Source organism: Quercus robur, chromosome 3 (genome assembly GCF_932294415.1).
Source record: "Quercus robur chromosome 3, dhQueRobu3.1, whole genome shotgun sequence".
Classification (NCBI taxonomy): domain Eukaryota; kingdom Viridiplantae; phylum Streptophyta; class Magnoliopsida; order Fagales; family Fagaceae; genus Quercus; species Quercus robur.
This window is the reverse complement of record NC_065536.1, coordinates 32,263,556-32,286,899: the sequence shown is the minus strand read 5'-3', so window position 1 is coordinate 32,286,899 and position 23,344 is coordinate 32,263,556. Positions and strand designations below refer to the sequence as shown.

The window sequence follows — 23,344 nt, the reverse complement described above, 5'->3', positions numbered from 1 at the left end:
CTGCAAAGCAAGATATATTGAATCAGAGACCAATACTAATACCTTAACAATGCTAGTATATATTCTATCCTCTACATTATCATCTTATCTTTTTTATGCTTCTCAGACACTATAAATATACAGACACACGTCTGTCTTTACCAAATGGCAAGATCTCAATAATACATATCAGATAGCTAACAGAAACATAATCTGTTCCGCCCTTGAGCAACAAAGAGCTTTGTAGCTACATTGATCTTAAATTTTCAATTTTCCGGAAGCTGATAACACATTGATGGAGCTATTCGTGTTATAGCATCATTAATGGTAATGAAATTTACAGTACAGCCATATCTTCATCTCTAGTATAGCCATACCTGCCACAGAAAGTCTTCTACGGAGGAATCTGAACTGAGAACTGAAAGTATTTTCTCACTTTCAATGAAAAAACAGAGGACCACAGAATCTGTGATCATGTCACAAATGTTAGGCTTTCCACTTAGCACTTCGTATAGGCCCAGAGTACTCCCATGTGTAAAAGTTGGATGCAGCGAATGCTTGTTTTTTATGCTCTTACTTGTCCACTGCCAAATAACACTTATCATTTGTGTCATGTTCCACTGGCAAAATAAAAAAAGTAATATATCTTGGACTCATAATCTGAGGGTAGCTTTTTACTTACCTTGATCACCCCATTGGAAATGAGCCAAATACCATTTGGCTTGGAGCCTTCCTTGTAAAGTGTCACACCACGCAGCTTCATTGTTTCCTTGGTAGACCCTTCAAGTGGCGCACAGATCGAACGAGGAATGGCCCCAAATAAAGGATGGAAACTGAGCAAATCACTTATTTTTGGGATCTTAACTAAAGGAGGGTTCCTTAAAAGCTTTTTCAAGTCAGTCTGCACAGAAATAGAAGCAAAATTTCTTGTAAGAATAATAAAGATAAAAAATTTGTGATGTGTAATCTGAAGACAGAAGAAGTGTAAACAACAAAACATCACTGAAAGATACCTGGACAGCATCATGAAGATGTAGCATCTCTTTTTCTTCCAACAAGCCGATCTTCTCAAGATTTTGGACATAATCAATTAAATGGTTCAACACTGAATATGTTACTTGTCTTGTCTTCACAACCCGTAAAACCTGAAAATTGCCCCAAATAAATAGTAATAAAATATTATTCCCAAAATTACACTATATATCAGTGAAACTCCAGTTAGGATCTACCACAACTGATCATCATAATTCATAACACATCCAGTGGGGAGTTTTATGTTACAAACCTGCGGAAAAGTTACACGAACCTCTTCCAAAAACATTTTTGCTTCTTCTCCTTCTACCTCACTTTCATTGACAACAGTAGAAGCAATATCACTGTCACCTATATAGTATGTGTGTATAAGAAAGAAATCATTTTTCAGCATAAATGGGGCTACCCACTATCAAATATCAAGAGCATAAATCCAAATCAGTGGCCCTAGCAGTTCAGAACCATGACCTGTGTTAGAACTTTGTCTCCGCTCTATCTCCCATTTAAAAGGTTAAAAACCACGTGTTGTGTCCCACTTATTAAGGGGGGAGTTTGGGCCCATGAGAGAGACCATTAGAATAATAATTAAGCAATTAAATTCAGCATTTCCTAATAACTTAAACTTTTTGGACAAGTGGCAGTTTATCAACCTGAAAACATGCAAATTTCCTTTCTAAAATTTTACTTTCAGTTCTTATAAAACAAGACCAGAATTCACTCAGAGGAATGGCAGAACAAAGATTCTTTGTGCCAACACCATATATGGTTTAGGTAAAGGAGCTGTTGAGCTTGCATTTACAGAGAAAATTATATAACATTACATACTTGAAAAAGAAGATTTACACGTGGTATCAGTATTGCTAGTGTTAGAAGTAGTAGGTTTATATGTGTAGGCCTATTATTGGAATATTCATGTGTGAGTAGTGTTAGAAGTATATGGTTAAATGGTTAAACCATATCTTAATAGCTTAAGCTTTTTGGACAATTGGTAATTTAACATGGTATCATAGCAAGAGGTCCTGAGTTCAATCCCTATCTCATCCCCTCTACCTCCATTTCAAATCCACGTGTTGGGTCTCACCTATTAAAAGGGAGTTCAAACCCATGTGCAAGGGAGAATGTTAGAAGTATGTGGTTAAATGATTAAATTTACCATATCTCAATAGCTTAAACTTATGGAACAATCGGTAATTTAACAAGTAGCATGGTTGGTCAAGTAGTGAAGTCCCACATTAGATGCTAATAAGAAGAACGGGTGGTTAATATAACATAGAGGGACATCACTTAACCCAAAAGGTTTAAGCCTAATGGGTATGAGCTAAATTATGTTATATTAACCGCTCATTCTTCTCATTAGTATCCAATGTGGAACTTTACTATTTGACCAACCACTCTACTCACATGTGAATAATCCAACAAATCTCCCCCTTCACGTGTAAACCTTCTAAGCAAGTCACTTGTGTCACTTCGGTTATACTCCCACTTGAACGGAAGCCTTTTTCTTGAGAATCTAAGTGGCATGCATCACCAGCACCAATAGCGTTCCCTTTACTTAACCATGCTTAGGGCGAACATAGGAATCTTCCTTGCACAACTACAGGAGTCACCAATACGCAGTCATCTTGACTCACCACTAGTAGAACCCTTACTCAACCATGAGTGGAGACATCAGAGTCTTCCTCGTTCTAATCAGTGAGACCCACTAACGAACATTTGCCTATTAGATTTTATGATAATATATGGAGAAAGAGAATATAGAGAGAAGAGAGAGAACATAAGGTTTATGTGGTTTGGCCTAACGACCTACGTCCATGAAGAGAAAACCTTGACTGCCACATCTTCACTGTACTCTTAATTCACAGTTACAATAACCCTAAGTAGGGTTTATATAGGGAGAGAGAGCTAGGGTTAGGTATACATGGGCCTACAAATATAAACCTAATATCTAACAATTAGAAACCATCAATCCTAGAGCTTAAGCTATTAGAAAGTGACAAAAAAATTTACATGTAGTATCGGCATGTTTGTTAGCTACACATAATTTGTTTTCTCACTTTATAATAGCTTAATCTCTAGAACTGATGGCATGTCAATACTAACAATAATTACTAGCTAAATTTTAAGCATATATGCGGAAATAACATGCAAGAGACCATCAGTCCCAAAAGCTTAAGCTGTTTGGATGGAAGCCAACAATCTATATCAATCTCATAAACATACCAACATTGACAAGTATATTATAATATTGAAGAGATTTTCACTGCACAGATTATTGAAAATTTGACACCATAAATTACTTAAATTAGGGCTTGGAAAATAAATTTGAATTACTAAATTCAGTAATTATATATATATATATATATATATATATAAGTTATAGCAGGAATATGTCTTAATATCATATCATACATTCTTCTAATATTATCATTAAGCAACATCTTCGTTACTTAAAAGGAAAGAAAAATGTAGTGGCGGTGGTGTTGTTTGCTGCCTTGCTAAAACCATCAAGGTTTTCTACCCTCTTGTCAATCTTACAATCAAGTTTATATAGTATTTTTCATTACTTATATAGAAAGGGAAAAAAAAGGAAAGAGAAAAGAAATACCACAAGATCAATAATGATGCATTAACTAGAAAAGCATAATTGACAATGAACAAGGAAATTTTTGTTACCTATAAAGTCATGCAGTTGCCGTCGTGCGATTCTATGGGCACGAAGAAATGCAGCACAAATGTAACATTGGAATTCCAACCTTTCCACAGTGAAATACACAACCAACTTTTGTGGGATAATTCTCGTTTGAAGCAACTTGTAATAGCTTGGGAAATGAACATTAGCCTTTAAACCTTTCCAATCACATAAAGGCTCATCTGAAACCAAGTCAAGTGCTTCATCCACTGATTGCATCAATATATTTGCAGTATTTTGTGTAATCCTACCTTCATCAAGCATTCCCCAGTACGCAGCTTGGACACCTGATATAAGAAATGCTTCTTAAATTAGCGGAGGAGGTCACCTTCAAACAGAGCAAGCATTGGATTCCATGATAGCAGCAGCGGGGTGATCAGGGCTGGCACCATAAAATTTGAGGCTTATGATGACAACTTTAAGTGAGGCCTTTTAATATGTAAATTGAAAATTATTTTTAAATTATTTTTTATTTGAAATCCCTTCCTCCCACTTTTTGAGAAAAAAAATTACTACTTAGTATTTTTTTTTTTTATTCAAACTAACAAAATTTACCAAGATATCTTTCTTGAGATCCACTTAATATTTTGTTTCTATTTTTTTCTTTTCTTCTCTTGTTTTCCCCTTTTTTTCTTCCAAGTTTTTCATATCCATATTTTAAAGTAATATGACTAGAATAATAACAGCACAACTAGTTGCAAAGGCACACTTAACCAAGAGGTACTCAACTGCTTGCTTGAAATCAAAACTGAAATGAATTCTCAAATCAATGCATAAAGCAAGGAAAATTCACATATTGTATTGAAAGCCCAGCAAGAGAGAGAGAGGCGTGGATCATGATTTCTAGAATAATATCCCATCTTACATTAACCTACAAAGCCTACCAAGATCATCATCAATTAATATGCAAAACCCTAAAAGTATGGGTACTGCTTGCAGATACTAGTAACAGCACCTGAACAGAACCTCTGTTTCTTTGTCTTCTTGTGTTACTCTAAACCCTCCATAATCCAAACACATTGTTGTGTTATGTGTTCCCTAAAAACATTTTTCTAACCCAATATTTGAATACTTTTTTCATATTATTTGGAAAACAAAAACATGAATCCCCTTACCAAACAAGCCCTAGCCTTCTCAGCCATAAAACTCTAAGAGCATTCACATCAGTGGGTGTATAATAGAAAAAATTCTCATTCTTTCATTTCTCTCTCTTCCTCTTTCTCCGTTTCACTGTGTCTCTCAGATATACACAGCCATCACCAACCAGACAGCACCACCACCACATGCCACAAACCATTACAAAAGTGTTCATCCTATCACAAAACTCGATTGACCCATCAACCGGAAAACCCAAATCAAACCCATCAAAAACCCAAATCAAACCCAATGGAGATCCAAAATAAAATCCATCACCATAACCCAGCACGAAGACCCAGCAAAGAAGAAGAAGAAGAAAAACGTAACCCAGAATTGCAACGCAGAAGAAGAAGAAGAGAAGTGGCAGAAAGCTGAGAGAAATCTGAGGGAGAAGCTTTTTTTTTTAAGAACTGAGAGAGAGAGAGAGAGAGTAGTGTTTTGATGTTGGTAGGACCGTAGGAGATATAATAAAAGAAGAATAAAAAATATTATTAAAAGAAAGTAAAGTGTATTATAGATAATTTGATGTGGGAGTTTTTGCAAAGTGGTTATGTAAAATAGAAAAAGTAGGTTTTTATGCTAAAATATATGGAAAATTTTAGACGAACTAATGTGAATGCTCTAATCTCTTATCTCTAGAACATTTAGCCACCATTATTGTTTGTAGACGATGCTAATCACTAAATTAAAGGGCCTTTCTACATAAAATTACTTTGGTGTCCTCAAGTCACAGGCGAAAGGGCCTCCAATTACTCAATGCCATAAATCTTGTGTAGTCTTCAATTGCTTACTTTGCCTTTCACCTCTCAACAGAGACATTAGCCCTTCACCAATGTAGTTCAGTAATCAGTACATACACTCTGAATAATCAGTCTGGAAAAAAATTATTTAATGCTATTGCCTTCTGAGGAATAGATGTGCCATATGAATATTGTCTATTGTTTTCCTACAAGCAATGAAATGGTCCACTTTGAAAAGCGACAAACACCAAATCCATACCCATTGGGGTATCCAGCTAGACCAAGGAGCCTACACACTGCAATTTTTGTTGCTACACAGTAAATAATAAAAGATCTAATACATTGACAACCTATAGAGATCTATGACCATCTTCCAGCAACATGGTACAACTACAAGACATTAGGCCTAACTCCTAACAAAAATGAAATCTCATTCATAAACAATAGCAAGGTCCATTTGTATGTAGGTCAAAACATATGCTAAGATTTTATAAAAATAAGGAAAGTTTAGAGTTCGTGTCAAAGAAAATATGCTAGATGGTTGAAGATCATTGCATAAACAATAAACAATTAGTAGGACAAAAATGAAACATAAAAATAAATATGCCATTAGCCACTTTGTGCATCTTTGAAATTCATAGGATCTAGATTGTTATCAGTTTCAGATTCACTTACATAATTAATATACCTTAAAGGCAGTTTAGGAATAATAAATATGCAATTATGAGCTGTAATGCTCATTGCTTTAAAATAAAAATACACATGTCAATAATTCATTAGTGTGCATGCACAAATTTATATTGGTTGTGTATTTTTCTGGATTTTTTTGTACAGTTTGACTTTATTTATTGGAAAGTGCATAAAAATATAATTTAATTAAATTCACCTTAACTTGTACTTATTAACAAAAGTCCTAACATGATAAGAAATTTACCATTCAGAAGGCGTATGCGTATATCTTCCAAATTCATCACATCCAAATTATTATTATCTTCAGGTGTACTATGAGGGTGCACACGTTCCCCTTCCAAATTATTTAAGCATGTGATATATCTTTTCACAGTAGGCCAGTCAACAGGCCCAAGTTCCTCATCATCTCCAAGATCACCAAAAGCCTCTAATGCTTTGATCAACATTTCATGCTTTGTGTAGTCCAGTACGCGCCTCTGTTATAAGATAGACAAATATAAACATCAAACACAAGGGGAGAAAAGGAAGAAGAAGAAAAAAACCAATTCCCACAACCAACAATGCTGTTTATGCAAGCACAAATTATAATAATGTACTTTGTTCAAAACATACAGAATATTGTCCTAGTTAATAACGTTTATCAAAAATTCTACCATGCAAGAATAAGCCCTTGTATAAATATGAATAATATTCTCATTTTGAACTTCTAGTGATTCTAATAAATTCCAGTTGACAGTTTAGACGCACTAGATCAACTAGTGTCGCAAAAAGTCATTTGGAACTTCCTTGCCCTAAGAAGACTGATCTAATAAAAACTCTCCTGCTTTCATATATTCTTAGTCTCAAAGTTAGATTCTTTTCTTCCAAGGTGAATTCAAATACGTTTGCCTCAGTACCAAAGAACCTCGACTCTTCCATGTTGAATAGGATGTAATTGACTTTAACAAAGGCGATTTGTTGGACCTGGAACACTACTGCCCCTCCACTGGGAGGACTGCCAAAGTTCACTGTTGGTCCAGTGAAGGAGGTACGGTGAAGTTATTGGTGGTTCCCAAAACAGAGAACACTTTTTATCTCTGGCATCATCAACTTTTAATGAGCATGGCCTTCTCACAACACTCAAAAAAAAAAAAAAAGATATGGTTGTGCTATTATATTGTACGTCTTTTGCTGCCACCTCAACAGTTGCTCACATAATAGTTTTTAGATGGTTAATGGTCTGCTGCATACTCCATATTATAGATATTCTCAATGCCATTACTCATATTTAGAGGTAAAGGAATTCCATCATAACCTTATATGAAAAAACTGAAGCTAATAAGCAATTAAAGTAATGCAATACTATATTATATGGTCTAGCTACCGTAAAAAATAAAAAATCTACTCTGAAATTATTCAAATCCCCACCTTTGCAGTTGATAGCTTATCCATATTCAAAAGATGTAAAATGAACTGTGTTGTTGAACCATTCACAATAAGCGTCAAGAATACAATTCCACCAGTGAAGAAAACAAACTGTGGAGGTGAAAAAGATTGTGTAAATATATCAATGAATAAAGGAAATTAATTTCTGGTTTCTTAAGCCCCCTTCAGCTTCCAAGATAAATGACATGGTTTTATTTGCAAATCTCTCAAACCAAAGATATAATCAAGATACTTGCTTCAGAAACATACCAGAGTTCCAGTTTTGGGACTGATTTCGGGCAAGCTGTCACTAGATTGCTGAAAAAACCACATAGTAGATCAATCAGAAGCAACATATTGTATAAGGCCTAAAAAAATGCATAAAGTGGACACTGAAATTCTTTAAATAGACACAAAGTGACCAGAAACTACAAATCCAATTTGCTTTTTCTAAACAAAATAAATTGCCTGGCATGGATGCTTTTTAGAAATGACCATTGGCTGTTGGACTTTTCTTATGTTAATGACCCACAGTGGTAAGGGTGTGCCAAGCAGAGTTTTAAGCATAGTTTTCTTAATTGTATGCTGACTCATTTTCTAAGAATATAATAGAGTACAAAATCATAGAACTTTCACAGGGCAAAAGACATGCCTTTTGGCTTCAATATGAATTTCTAAAGAAGTTTGGCTTTTGGCATTTTCACAAACCACAATCAAAAACAGGTCCAAACCTTTTGTAACTTGATTGAAAACCTTACACCTTAAAACATATCCCAAAATAGAAAGAAAGAAATTTAACTTAAGGAAACTTCATATACTTCTTGATGCACTTTAGACACCTTAAACATCAAGATATCAAGGTACACCTTCCTATGGTTGATTTTCACTTCAATAAATTCAAACAACTCACATGCTCTGTAAATCACTTTTTCTATACGTTTGACAGTTAGAGAAACGATATTGAACTGTGTTGTATCCAATCTCTTCACAGTTCACACACTTCCCAACGACATTCAAATGGCTAGAAATCAAGTATCCAACCTAAGTGTTCACTAATGTCTAGATATACAGATAAAGGCAATATAAAAGAGAAGCAGAAAGAGAAGGAAAGGACTGCAAAAATTAATCAAAGTGAATAATCTTATGGCTCTGATAGCAATTAGAAGGAAAAAGGAAGAAAAATAGAATTTTACAGAGGAGCTAGAAAATATTATCAGCCCTTCAAGAGAGGTTGATTTGTTGAGCTTAGGTACTAGGCATGCTTGAACTTGTATGGTATATTTCTGGTTTCTTGGTAATAAACTAACTTAAGATGAGGGATGCATAAGGAAATATTTATTTTAAATTAAACTTATTTAATTTTGGAGTCAATTGTAATTTTTGTTCAACTGTATTCTACTTTAGACCCTAGTTATTAAATAAGTTTATTAGTATTTTTATTTAAAGTTAAGGTTATTTTTATAGGAAGTCAATTAAGGTTTCCTATAAAAGTTAGAATTAGGGTTTAGCACTCTTACATAAGCGAAGTATTGTGCTCTATGCAAGGGAAATTATTTTTATGACTAAAGTTTCTCCTAAAATTGATTCTATGGTCTGGTGCTGAATCCAGAAAATCCTAGATTCCTAGGTGCAGACTCCTAGAGGTTTCTCTCATGCTTAGTGGACTCTTTTTACTGTTCGTTAATTTTCATATTGCATTGATTTGGTTTTGGTTTGTTCTGCATCAAATTTGGTATCAAAGCATAAATTGGTCCTTTGAAGCTTCAACGTGCATTGAGCCCAAAAAAAAATCACCATTGCTGTAAAAGGGAGTCAACTTCCCACCAAAGGCTGCTTCGGTTTGGCCAAGAAAACGAAGTATTTCAGTACCAGTTGATACCGATGTACTGTTTTGGGATTGCCGCTATATATATATATATATAAAACGCAACTTTAAATTACGTAAAAGATGGACCTCCTTCTGAACTTATGGACAAAGTAACCATACTCTTAAAGATTAGGACACCACTAGGGTTAACAATGTTGTGGGTCCAGCCCACATCTTATTAGAGCCCAAGTAGACAGCGTGTGGGACACACCTAGATAGCCACAAGACAAGAATTCTATTTCAAATAGAATTTGAATCCATGTGAGCAAGCCTCTAGAAGAAAAGAGAGAGACTGGAGAGTGCAAATAAATAGTGCCGCATGGAGTGAAAAAGGAGGAGTGCAGAACAAAGAAAACAATGAGATTTTCTTTAGCCGTGAGATTTTTTCTACAGATAAGTTTTTTAGGTGCTACAACCAAGGAGAGTTGTTGTATTCATGTGAGTGAAGATCTCAAGTGAGTTCACATAAATTCCTAGATTTGGTGCCAACTCCTAGAGGTTTTTTTTCATGCTTGTCATTTTACCAAATTAAAGACATACTCTCACAAAAAAAGAGAGGGGAAAAGGGCAATAAAGAAAAAGAAAAGGAGGTAGTTTCCATGTCAGTTTCCTACTTTCAATAACTTCTAACATAACCAAAGCACAACCTAATTCTATATTTTCAGTTCAACAAAACCCACCTTCATTCTTTCAAAAGAATATCAAGTAGAATAACCAATTTATGTCAGACAATCATTATTTCGAGAATTTTGCAAAACATTTACAATGAAAACCCATACACAAATAAGCATATTGATACCAAAATATGATTAGAAAATACCAAATCTAGAAATTTCCAAATGTTTGAGGATGTAATAATAAGAACCTCAATTACCACGGTTTTGAAATTATAAAATACAAATCGATAGTTCAAAAACTTGCCTTAACTGAAAGGGAAAGTGCCAATGCAACAGCCCCTCGCAAGCCTGACCATATGAGAATAGTAGCTTCTTTCCAATCCAAACCATAACCAAAATACTTTAGAAAGGGATACAAAACTCCAACAACGATGAACCGGGAAACTTGCACATAAACATAGAGGAGAATAAGATATGCCCATGAATATCCTGGGGAGAAAAGAATAAGTGATAAGAGTTATGGATTTACCCATAACCAAAAGTAAGAGACCTTCGTACAATAATGGTTATAGATTTCACATGCCAAAATCCTCTCTGAAAGGCGCAACAAATATTCTTTCTAAAACAGTTACAGTTTCTGTCACTGTTCACTGGGGATTTCATTGCTTTTCTAAAATCCTATTTTGATAGGAGTTTTTTTTTTTTTTTTTTAAATAATATAAATAAATAAATAGGTAGGAAGGGAGCGAGGGGAGAGAGAATAAAACAAAAGAGAATTTCTGGTATCCAGAAAGGTAGTAGAAAATCAACTGGAAAAAGTTAATTTCTAGAACAGTCAACATAAGAATAAAGAACCTAAGTACATAAACAATAAAGTAATGAATAAGAAAACAACTATATAGGATAAAGAAGGAATATAAGTTGGACAATTGATTCCCATACGCTTTTATATTTTCAACAGAGAGATTATATCTTGTAGATTCTCTTTTTCCTTTTTTTTTTGTCAATCAATCTTTCTTTTTATCCCCTTTTGTACATCTTAATTACCAAACAATTGGGATGCTTATAACGATAGCTTTTTTGTCTCGAGTGTATGTCCATTATTGTATGGATTATAGATCACAGAAGCAGGAAACTACTTGAAAATTCAAATAATGTGTAACACATGTTTCCATAAAAGAAGAGACAGAAAATATTATATATATAAATATATATATATATATATATATCACTTATCAAAAAAAATATATATATATATATATATTATTTTTAGCCAAACAAACATCAGTAAGTCAATAAAAGAGAGGAAAAAGGGGGCCCTATCAAATAAAAATTTTGACAAAACTGGCATCTCTATTTCAGGGAGCACCATGTTCACATTGTATATATGCAAAAAGCTAAAGGCATCCTTGGAAACCTACAAAGGGTAGCAGAAATACAGTTTCATTTATAATTTACATTCCAAAACTGAAAAATAATAATAATAAAAAATAGTTAAACATAAAAAAAGAAACTATATAAATATATTTAATAACATAAACAACTTTTACAAAATATCAAAGGACTTGCTGAGATTTAAGTCACATATATGAAGAAATAACCATCAAGCAGATGTTACAGCTAAATGAATTTTTATGGTCAAACCATACAGACTATTTGTAGTTAAATAATTTGCCTCTTAAGATTGAATTCATATTTCACCCACCCAAACACTAATTTCATCACTCCTTCCCCCCACACCCCCCCCCCCCCCCAAAAAAAAAACCCAAGTTCAACTTACACCCTCATTTCACCCAAGTTACCAATGTTTCCATTGTTTGCACCCAACCAATCTCATTTTTTGCTTCTCCCTGTATATAACAGTATATAGAGAGTTCATATTATAGCATAAATAAGAATAGATGAGGGCTACCATTTTCAAAAATATTGTCACCACTGAGAATGCCTTCAGCTATAACAACACCGCTGCACAAACAGTAGAAAAGCACAGTTAATGCAAGCAACAAATTTTATGAGAGACAAGATTCGAACTGGAGTCTAAGAACCAACTTCTTGATATCTTTACAATGGCATTACGTAGAAATTGTCTACAGTCTATTTGTTCCAAGTTAGGCTTATTATATCACATATAAGCTCCAGCTTGAAGGGGAGAATTAGAGAAATAATATCGTATTCCTCTGCTAGTATGTAATGTACTCTTGAAATGTGTGGGTTGGTCCAAGAGCAGTATTTTTTAGGTAAATTCCTATTATAAGGTTCTTTCTGATGGATCTAACCACTCCTTTCCATGGAAAAGTATTTAGAGGGAAATAGCTTTGACGCAGAACAACCAAGGCTTCCCACCTAGATTAGTCCTACCGTAGACCTTAGGCTTCCTACCTAAGGTGTTTGGATTCACCACCAAACAAACGCAATGCAATTTTTGCAAATAATCTGAATAATAATAATCATAGTCTAAATACAAAGGAAATCATCTAAAGCTTTATTTACAGCTTTCAGGAATCACAATGACAAAGACAAACTCTCCTACTACAAATCCTAAACAATCTCATATACTAATCCGATAATCCTAAATAATTTCTTTTTCTTTTCTTTTTTTGATAGGTAATCAGAAAACTATTATTAATGAAAAAATAAAGAAAAATACAAGTTGTTCATGATGATGAACAACAGGAAATAAAAGAACAAACAGCACAGCAAAACAAGTAATCAGGAAACTAAGCTAAGGGAAGACATAAACTCAAAGAGAGAAGAACAATTAGTAAAACCCCAACAATGAGATCACTCCAAAAGACTACAATGGCATAAAACCTTTAATTCATCCAACATCTTCTCATTATCCTCAAAGGAACGGCGATTTCGTTCCAACCACACAATCCACATTAAGCATCCTAGAACCAAATTCCAAATGTCCGAATTATATTTCCCAAGCCACTGATGCCAACAAGATAACAAACCCACCACAGATCCTGGCATAACCCAATGGATACCAAAAGCCTGAAGCATAAAGGTCCATAGAGAATGAGTAATAGGACAATGAAGAAGAAGGTGGTCTACCAACTCCCCATCACAACAACACATACAGCACCAAGTAGCCAACGGGCAACCCCTAAGCATTAGATTATCCAAAGTGAGGATCCAACCATGAGCAGCTGTCCACAAAAAAAACACCACTCGCCTAGGAATCGTTGGTTTCCAAACACCCTTCCAAGAAAACAAAGAATTTGAGGCACCCCGAATCACATGGTAAAAAGATCGGGTGTCAAACTTACCATCACCTTTTAACCGCCAACAGAAAGTATCACTCCTATCACCCCAAGGAATACAAGTTTGAATAAGCTAGAATAGGGAATAAGATGCAACTAGCTCCCAATCTTCAAAAGCTCTATAAAACCTTAAATCACAAACTCTAACAGTATCCCCTTTTGGAATCCACAAAACCTCAGAGATACAAGCATCCTTGACCGCTAAGCACACATAGAGCTCAGGATAGAGATCTTTTAGAGTATTATCACCAATCCACCAATCATGCCAAAAGCGGATACGAGTGCCTTCACCCACTACAAAGGACAGATGCTTAAAGAAGCTCTCCCACCCTTCATTAATGCTTCTCCATAGGCCACACCCATGAGTCCTCCTGCACACTTTAGTACACCACCCTCCTTGACCCTCACCATATTTTGTGGAGATAACTCGCCGCCGAAGATTGGTAACTTCATGACCATATCTCCACAACCATTTCCCTAATAAAGCTTAATTAAATGATACCACACTTCTTATCCCCAAACCACCCATCTCGACGGATAAACACACCTCTTCCCAAGCCACCAAGGGATACTTGAAACTCCCCTCAGAAGACCCCCAAAGGAAGTTCCTCTGAATACTTTCCACTCTAGCAGCCACAGATTTAGGAATAGTAAAAAGAGATAAAAAGTACATTGGGAGGCTTGAGAGAGTACTCTTAAGTAACATGAGCCTACCACCCTTAGATAAATAGATGCTTCCAACCAGATAGCTTCTTCTCCATTTTCTCCAAAATAGGATTCCAAATCGAAGCTGACTTAAAGGAAGTCCCCAGTGGCATCCCCAAATATTTCATAGGCAAACTTCCCACTCTACATTGAAGAATATAAGCCAGTGCATCTAGATTATTCACCTCCCCAACAGGAACAATCTCACTTTTCCCAACATTGACCTTCAAACTCATAAAAGCTTGAAAACAAGACCGCACCAACCTTATGGCCAGTAGCTGTTCCCTAGAGGCATCACAAAATAAGATAGTGTCATCCGCAAATAACAGATGGGAGATACTCACACCAACGAAATTCATAGAGCCCACCTAAAAACCCCGAATAAGATTACACTTCTCTGTCTTCTTCAATAGTCTACTCAAAACCTCCATTATCAAAAGAAACAGAAGCAGGGATAATAGATCCCCTTGTCTCAATCCACGAGAACTTCCAAAAAAACCTTCAAGGAAACCATTTATCAGGACTGAAAAACGGACAGAAGTAACACAAACCTTAATCCACCCCCTCCATTTCAACCCAAAACCCATCTGGCCCAACAGATAAAACAAGGCCTCCCAGTTCACATGGTTATAAGCTTTTTCAATGTCAAGCTTGCAGACCACACACGGTAAACTGCTCTTCAACCTGCTATCTAGACATTCATTTGCAATAAGCACTGAATCCAGAATCTGCCTTCCGCCAACAAACGAATTTTGAGACTCAAGATAAAATTATCCAAAACCACCCTCAACCTATTAGCCAACACCTTGGATAGCAACTTGTACACGCTACCCACCAAACTAATGGGGCGAAAGTCCTTAATGTTAACAACATTACACTTCTTGGGAATTAAAGTAAGAAATGAAGCATTCATAGACCGTTCAAACATAAGTACCGATGAAAGTAATTAAAGAAATCCATGACATCCTTTACCACAACACTCCAACATTTGTGAAAAAAAAGCCACTGTGAAACCATCAGGACCAGGGGCTTTATCACCCTCCATCTCCCTTAATACTTGGAAGACTTCCTCCTTCGAGAACTCCTTCTCTAAGGACAATCTCTCTTCCTCTTCAATGCATGCAAACTCTAACCCATCCATAGTAGGATGCCGAACCTTAGTTTCCTCATACAACCCCTGGTAAAAGAGAACTAGCTAAGAGTGCACATCAGCCTCATCCTCATAAAGGACACCATCCACCTCTATCCTCTTAATTAGATTAGCATTTCTATGGGAATTTGCTAATCTATGAAAGAAACGAGTATTATTATCTCCCTCCTTCACAAACAAAGCACGAGACTTTTGTCTCCAGGAAATCTCCTCAAGAGAAGCCAAATGTTCTATGTCCCCTTTGAGCTAAATGCGACAATTCTGATCCTCATACGATAGACCCACTGACTCCTCTCTAGCATCTAAACCCAAGAGTTCAGTCAGCAAATACTTCTTTCTAAAAGCCAAATCACCAAACACCTCTCTCTTCCACTTTTAAAAATCAGCTTTCAAAGCCTTCAACTTTTGTGCCAAAATATAACTTGGGGAGCCCGTAAAACTGTAACCAATCCACCATTGCTGAACTCTATCAACAAAACCCTCAGCTTGCAGCCACATGTTTTCAAATTTAAAGGCACTTCGGCCTCGTCAAACAACACCAGCTTCCAACAAAAGCTAACAGTGATCTAAAATAACACGAGGAAGCACCCGTTGGGATATATTCTCAAAATTTTCCTCCCAATCTAGAGAAACCAAAGCCCTGTCAATTCTTGACATAGAGGGGATACGAGAATCTCTAAACCATGTAAAGGAAGCCCCCTCCAAAGGTAAATCAACTAAAGAATTACTCTCTATAAAGTCTGAGAAGGCAAACATAACAGGGCTAAACGACTCACAGCCAAGTCTTTCACTTAGGTACCTAATAATATTAAATACCCCTACAAAACACCATGCCATGGGCCACTTGGCGCGCACCCGTAATAACTCCTCCCACAAAAAAGGACCACTAACCGTCATCATTGGGGCCATATACACCGGCACAAGCCCAAACAAAGTCATCCACTACCCCTCTCAATAAGACACTAACAGAAAATTGACCGACAATAACATCCATCTTTTCAAAAACCCTCTTGTCCCAAACCAGCAAGACCCCACCCAAAGTCTGGACAGCATCCAAAGCATCCCAATCAATGAAAGGACTTCCCCATAAACTTCGAACAAAAGCAATGTCGATAGAAGCTACTTTCATTTCTTGAAAACAAACAATATCACATTTCCACTCTTTTAGAAGATTCTTACATACCTATCTCTTCCAGGGATTGTTAAGCCCCCTAACGTTCCAAGAAAGTAGACGTAAATTCATTTAAAACTACCAACTACCCCCACAGCATTCGAAGAAGCTCTGCTCCTACTCCTAGAAGAGACACCATCATAATTAACATTAGAAATAAGCCCCTTAAGCTCCCTAAGACCACGTGACCTTGAGTTTGTAGGTTGCTTAGGCACCCCATCATCGATCACCTTGAAACATCCTTGTTCAAGAAGGTGAAACAAAGCCAAACATTGAACTTCATGTTTCACAATAGGAAAACCCACCATATTACAAAAATCTTTCATCAGCTGGGACTAAAGATAAACAATTAATCCTAACCAAACTCAAATACTAATCTAAACTAAACAAATAACTACGTTACAATTTAAAATTATCCGCTGAAAATCTAAAATGAAATATTGAAATAACTTTTGGTTATGCTCCTACATCAGGCTCCCTCAAAAGTAGCTTTCCGCACAACGATGAATTATCTTTGGAAGAGAAATATCAGTATTGTAGAGTGGATTTCCATGAGCAAGAGAAGTGAGGAATCCATAAATCACCTTCTCCTTCATTGTGACTATCCTTATAATTCATTGCCCTTGGCGCTTTGTTTGTTTGGACTCCTTTAGGTCATGCCTAAGAGAGTTATAGATGTTCTAGCTTGGGAGCAATTCCATTATGTATTTTGTGGCCTATTTGGAGAGAACGCAATCCAATGTACATTCGAAGGATTTGAACATTCATCCTTGGAGATATCATTGTTGTTTCTACATTGTATATATGATTGGATGGCTACATTGAGTGTGTTAGAGACATATTTTATATAATTGACTAATCTTTTGACAAAATGCACTTGTAATTGGATAGATCTAGGATAGGTTTAGAACTTCAAGAAACATGTTATTCAAGTCAAGTGTTAAAGTCATGAAGATTGGACCCAAAAACAAGTGAAGAAAAGTTATTTATTAAAGCTCGACAGAAACAATATCTATTGAGATTTAAGAACAAAGCTTGACAAAAGCTAAATCTGTCGAGATCTACAAAATTAGAATTTCCAAATCTGATTTTTGGTCCTAGCTGACATGTATGTGTAGGGTTTCTTTTCTCACAACCCTAGACATATATAAGGCTTATTTTAAAGATCGTTACATATGGAGAACACATGCAGGAAGTGACCTAGTGCCTTATTCTCTCTACAAGAAGTTATTGTGTCTTTTGCGCCTTAGGGTTTTGTAACCAAGTACTTCTTGATCTTCATTATTGATGAAGTGAAGAACTTTGCAGCCAACATCATCTTCAAGTTGCTAGAGTTAGTCAAGTATTGGGATTTGTGCAAAGGAATTTAGTCACGTATTAGGATCCATGCATCGTTGGTGGCATTCATATACTAGAGAGTTTAGAGGTTCTGAAGCGATAAAAGGTTTCTGCAGTAAGTTCATCTAGGAGTTTGTACAATCTAGGGACAAAAGTTTTGTACTAGATCAGAAACTTCTTTTTACTATAGTGAATTGCTTTTCGGGAAGGTTTCCCCTCAGGTTTTTAACTGTGAAACTAGTTTGTTTCATTGGCTTTTCTAAGTCATCATATCTTGTCTTATTTACTCTTCCGTTGTGCATGATATTGATGTTTGCTTGTTTTAACTAAGTTTATTCATAATAGATCTAATTAACAACTTGAGTTTAAAACTTGTTAATTCTATCAACCGGGGTCTAAATTTTCCAACAGAGTGCTCACTATATTTCTCGTTTGGAATATTTCTAGGTATACGTTAGTTTATTTGTAGTTTTCCTAGTACACTTCCTGTGTACTCGAGGATCATTTCCTTTCCTTTTTTTAATAACTTTTTCAATTACTTATTAAAAATAAATAAATAAATCTATTGCAGTGCATACACACAAATTATTAGGATTTACTCAACCAGAATGCTACATATATCTCATTGCCACTTCATCATCATCAAAGGTAAAAATTTCAAGAGTGATTAATGAAGCTCTTACCTCAAGATGAAAATTAACGTATTAGCAATATAAGCGACCATTTCCCTGAAAATCAATGAATAACACAATCAAGGTGAGGATGATGCAAGCTCATTGAAAATTTAAGCATTATATATATCAACAAAAAAAAAAAAAAAAAAAAAAAAAAAAAAGAAAGAAAGAAAGAAGAAGAATATAAATCTGTCTCAAAGCGTCACATACATTCTCTTGTGAGTGTCTGTAGCTATCATTTTTTAAAATTCAGTTTGAGGATAAATCTTTTATTTGGGTCTAGAACATTAAAATAACTTTAAAATTTATACCCAAAAAAATGAATTTTACAATTTATTGAAAAGAAGAAACCTTTATTTAAAGAGGGAGGCAATGGCTTAGGGACAGGTAAGTGATTCTACACTCTACAGTCAACTTACTATTGTTGACAAATGAGTGCCCAACTGAATTTTGTAAGACTTCTAGAGTAGTTGGACAAGGAGATCCTCCATCTCTTTTATTCATCCAAGTTATGGAGGCATTGAACTGGATCGTTCCCAAGATGGTGGATGGTGGAATACTCAATAGGGAGATCATGTTTTAATCTCTCATTTGTTATTCATCAAGGAAACAATTACTTTTTGCATAGCTGATGCAAAGCAACTAAATTTTTTTTTTATACAAGAATAATTTTACTAGAGACTACTTCATGCACAAATGACATGAAGGAGCCTAAAGAATTACAAAGGAAAGAATTATCTACATATGTAATGACTCTATGATTGATTCAACAGAATCACCATCCATAAGACCCAATGCAGCACTCATATAAAGAACTATTGAAGATTGCTAGAAATTAAGTCCTCATGCATTCCACATCTTCAAAAATACGTTGATTCCTTTCCCTCCATATAATCCACAACAAATATAAAAGAACACAATTCCAGATATCTGAAGAATGATTAGCTCCCCATTCTGCCACCCACATAATTGGTCAAAAGACCTTATCTGCAATACCCACTAAATCCCAAAGGACCTGAATACGTAACTCCACAACTCAAATGCCACACTACAATGTATCAAAAGATGGTTCACCGTCTCCTCACTACATTTGCACACACAACACCAACTCATAATAGAGTAATCCATCTTGAGAAGGTTCTCACAGGTAAGAATTTTCCCCAAAGCTGTCATCCATACAAAGGAAACTCACTGAGGAGCCTTAACCCCCCATATAACTTTCGAAGGGAAAGACGTGGGATAAGCCCCTTGTTGTCACCAAATGTGGTAAAAGACTGTTAAACAAACTTTACTGGATAATTTCTGGTCTCTGAAAAGAGTACAATATTCCCTTTTGTTTCTCTATCCATTGTTGTCATATTATTTCAATACATACCTGCAATACTCTATGTGTGTGTGTGTGTTATGTAAGACTCCACCCATCACTTAGACTGCTGAAGACATAAATCAGAAAAAGCAACTTCAATAAAACATATAACCTCAACAAAGGCATACCAAAAATGATGTAAGCTTTGTTGACCATCACCCTTAAAAGCAGTCTTCGCAACCGCAGCATAAAACCTGTTGACAAATTTTAATATCAACAGATATCTATATTCCAAGTAGCAATGAAAATTTCTGACACAATTGAACTTACATTCCTAGAGTCATCACTGTCAAAACACCAGAGACATCAACCCCCTCTTGAGCCTATCATACAAAAATAAATAAATAAATAAAATAAAATAAAAAATAAATAAATAAACCTTTTCAGTATTTCCATCCACCAAAAAAAATAAATAATAAAGATCAAAATATCTTGTAATCTAGATCAAGACATGAACCCATGAAAAAGAATAGACTAAGAGATTTATCTAGATTTAAAAAAAAAAAAATTATATTTTCCAAAAACTATAAGATTAACTTACTAAATTCCCTTTTCTTTCTTTATAATATTAAATTACTAAGGCAGTTTCAACTTATGCGAATTGAAAGTCTTGATTCCATTATTCACTTTGTTGAATTTTATAACTTCACAAAGTGGCACACAAATTTATATGTGATGAAATGATGTGAGTGCTAATTAATCATGTGCTAATTTACTGCACAAAGTGGCACAAAATTCATAAATGTCACTAGATGCATACCACATCAACCAGATATAGCAAAGAACTGAACTTCAAAGAATGTATTATCTTAAGTTTGGAAATAGACACCGAGAAGAAATCAGCCAACCTTCTCTGTCAAGTGACGCTTTAATAAAAGAACCATCTGAAGCATTTATCATTGAATGACTGTGTTAAAAAGCATGAAGTCCAAAAGCTTAAGGGGTTGTTTGGTTGCGATTTTTAAAAACAATTTATGGTTCTTAAAAACAAAAAAACATCAAAATCCTGTTTGGCTCGGGTGTTTCAGTTTTCTTGTTGAAAAATCTTATTCTCAAAAGCACTGTGCAAACTGGTTTTTAGAATACTTCTAAATGATGTTTTCAGTTTCATTTCTATGTTTTATAATTGCTGCAATGGCAGACTTAAAAGTAAACATCCCCTTCAACACCTGATAACGCCATTTCCATTTAATTCCTCCTCTTTTCTTTGTCTTGTCGCCCAAAGCTTCATCAGCCTAAACACTGGATGGCCTGAACCCCAAGTTTTGGATTTGTGAAGGGTTGATTTGCAGATCAAACTTTGAATTTGTTGCCCATCCAGTGTTAGCTAAAATACCCGACTGAATGGGATTGTTGATGTGTTTGTGTTCTTGTGATAATCTTTTGGGTTTTGGTTCAAAGAAAAAATGTAGTGGATTTTTTTTTTTTTTTTATCAAACAAGATTTCAACATTTTTATTTTCTAAAAAAAAAAATAATATAACTTTCCATACACATTTTATTTAAAAAAACACCATTAAATAATTTTTTTTTTTTAATTTCAATTTCAAAAACAGGTTGTTAAAGAGTTTTTTAAGCATTTTTTAAATAATAAATAAAATTTTAAAAAGGGCTACCAAACAGGAACTAAGTGTTAGGAAGTGGGACACAAGTTATAAAAAAATAAACTAATAGACAGTTTGGAATAATATATTTTTTTGGCAGATTTCTCCAACATTAACATGCTGTATACATCAATCAAAGATTCAAATATAATAAATGTACATGGATTTGGAAAAGGAAGTGCCCAAGATCAGTAAGGAACGTACAGTGAAGTAAGCAATGTAGCTCACAGCAAGTGTCAGTGTGATCTCTATCACCGTGTCATTAAAAATAAACCCAAGCCACAAAACAGAGACTATTCCAAAAGCAAGACCAATGCCTACACTGGACCATCAAAGGGTCATATAACCAAAATAATTTTGTCAGCATTGCAACAAAAATAAGTGATACATACGCCCCAAGTGAGACTTGCGTGAGAAATTTGATGATGGCAGCCCAGCTATAGCTCTGTCCAAGGACCATTTGATAGAATAACTGATAAACCACTATTGCTGTCCTGGACATGGAAACCAAGCAAACTCAAAGTAGGCCAAATATGTAAGACATAATATATCGAAGTGATTCTCACTATCCATGATAGTATTAAAATCAATGTTAATGATAACTATGATGATGGCAATGATAACTATATCATCACTGTAATCATCATCATCAAACAATAAAGTAATAATTCCTCAATCCCAAATCAAGTGTCTTGGTTTGAAATGGCACCGTTCTCTTTTTTTTGATAGGTAAGATATTATTGAAAAATGAAAAGCAAGAACAAAACATAAGGTTCACAATAGTGAACAAAGAGGAAACAAAAGTAAAAATAAACAAAACCAACACTAAACTATTCTAAGAGATAAAAGAAAATCCATAAGTGTAGAGTAATCCGAGAGACCCCAACACCGAGACCAATCATAAAAGGTCCGATGGCATAAATCTAACAATTGAGCCAAAGATTTTCTAGTATCCTCAAAAGAACGCCAATCTCCTTCATTGTCCTTTTGCTTCGGATCTATGGTCTATGGTTTTGGGTCTTTTTGGAGTTTCTTGGGTTATGCCACACTCTGTTTTGGGGCTGCTGCGATGTTGGCAAGGCAGCTTTGGTCATCATCGAAATGGTTTTATTTGGTCTATCATTCCTCATTGCTTATTGTGGTGCCTTTGGAGGGAGAGGAATAGTAGATGTTTTGAAGATTCTGAGAGCTCTATTCCGAACCTCAAGCTTCTCTTTTTTAGAACTTTAAGGGATTGGTTGTTTGCTTTGCAAAATAAATCTTTCCCTTCTTTTATTGTTTTCCTAGACTCTGGCAATTTTTGTATTTGATTTCCTTTCCCTTGTTCACTTCCGGTGCACTTGGGTGTTCCTTTTTATCAATATATCTTATTACTTATCAAAAAAAAAAATTATATTTCCCAAGCCAATGATACCAACATAAAAATAAATCTACAACTAAACCTGGCATGACCCAATCAATCCCAAATAACCGAAGCATATCCATCCACAAAGAATGAGCTACCGAACAAAAAATCAGCAAGTGATTCACAGATTCCTCATTACAACAACACATACAACAACGATTCACTAAAGTGTGACCACAGAGCATAAGGTTATCCAAAGTTAAAATCTGACCATGAGCTGCTATCCACATAAAGAAAGCCACCCTTTTTGGAACCTTTACTTTCCAAATGCCCTTCCAAGGGAAAGCAAAAAGAGTTACATTTCGAATTTTATGATAGAAAGACCAAACATCAAACTTCCCACTTCCATTGAGTCGCCAACAAAGTTTGTCACTACCTCCACCCTAGGAATCCAAGTTTGAATGAAATGAAGAAGGGAGTAGGAAGCCGCTAATTCCCAATCATTAAATTCCCTATAAAATCTTAAACTCCAAACTCTATCATTATCTCCAACTAGAGGACTTAACACTTC

General features: G+C 35.2%; 1 protein-coding gene across 6 annotated transcripts in view; it reads right to left on the bottom strand.

Annotated features, from left to right (window-relative positions):
- The window catches only part of LOC126717812 (sodium/hydrogen exchanger 7-like), a 72,173-nt gene that overhangs the window by 2,015 nt on the left and 46,814 nt on the right, over nucleotides 1–23,344 (bottom strand). For 2 of the 6 annotated variants that reach the window (XM_050419724.1, XM_050419719.1), the window contains exons 6-20: nucleotides 21,821–21,922; nucleotides 21,633–21,750; nucleotides 20,096–20,148; nucleotides 19,954–20,019; nucleotides 18,469–18,513; nucleotides 12,068–12,120; nucleotides 10,460–10,644; nucleotides 7,942–7,989; nucleotides 7,675–7,782; nucleotides 6,512–6,743; nucleotides 3,685–3,987; nucleotides 1,265–1,362; nucleotides 993–1,124; nucleotides 662–880; nucleotides 357–563 (exon numbers count right to left, since the gene is read on the bottom strand). The exons of 1 other annotated variant lie outside the window; for it this stretch is intronic. In XM_050419724.1, coding sequence (XP_050275681.1) covers nucleotides 357–563; nucleotides 662–880; nucleotides 993–1,124; nucleotides 1,265–1,362; nucleotides 3,685–3,987; nucleotides 6,512–6,743; nucleotides 7,675–7,782; nucleotides 7,942–7,989; nucleotides 10,460–10,644; nucleotides 12,068–12,120; nucleotides 18,469–18,513; nucleotides 19,954–20,019; nucleotides 20,096–20,148; nucleotides 21,633–21,750; nucleotides 21,821–21,922 — 1,969 coding nt within the window. The remainder of the gene's footprint in view (nucleotides 1–356; nucleotides 564–661; nucleotides 881–992; nucleotides 1,125–1,264; nucleotides 1,363–3,684; nucleotides 3,988–6,511; nucleotides 6,744–7,674; nucleotides 7,783–7,941; nucleotides 7,990–10,459; nucleotides 10,645–12,067; nucleotides 12,121–18,468; nucleotides 18,514–19,953; nucleotides 20,020–20,095; nucleotides 20,149–21,632; nucleotides 21,751–21,820; nucleotides 21,923–23,344) is intronic. 3 more of the 6 variants (XM_050419722.1, XM_050419725.1, XM_050419723.1) reach the window with 3 other exon arrangements.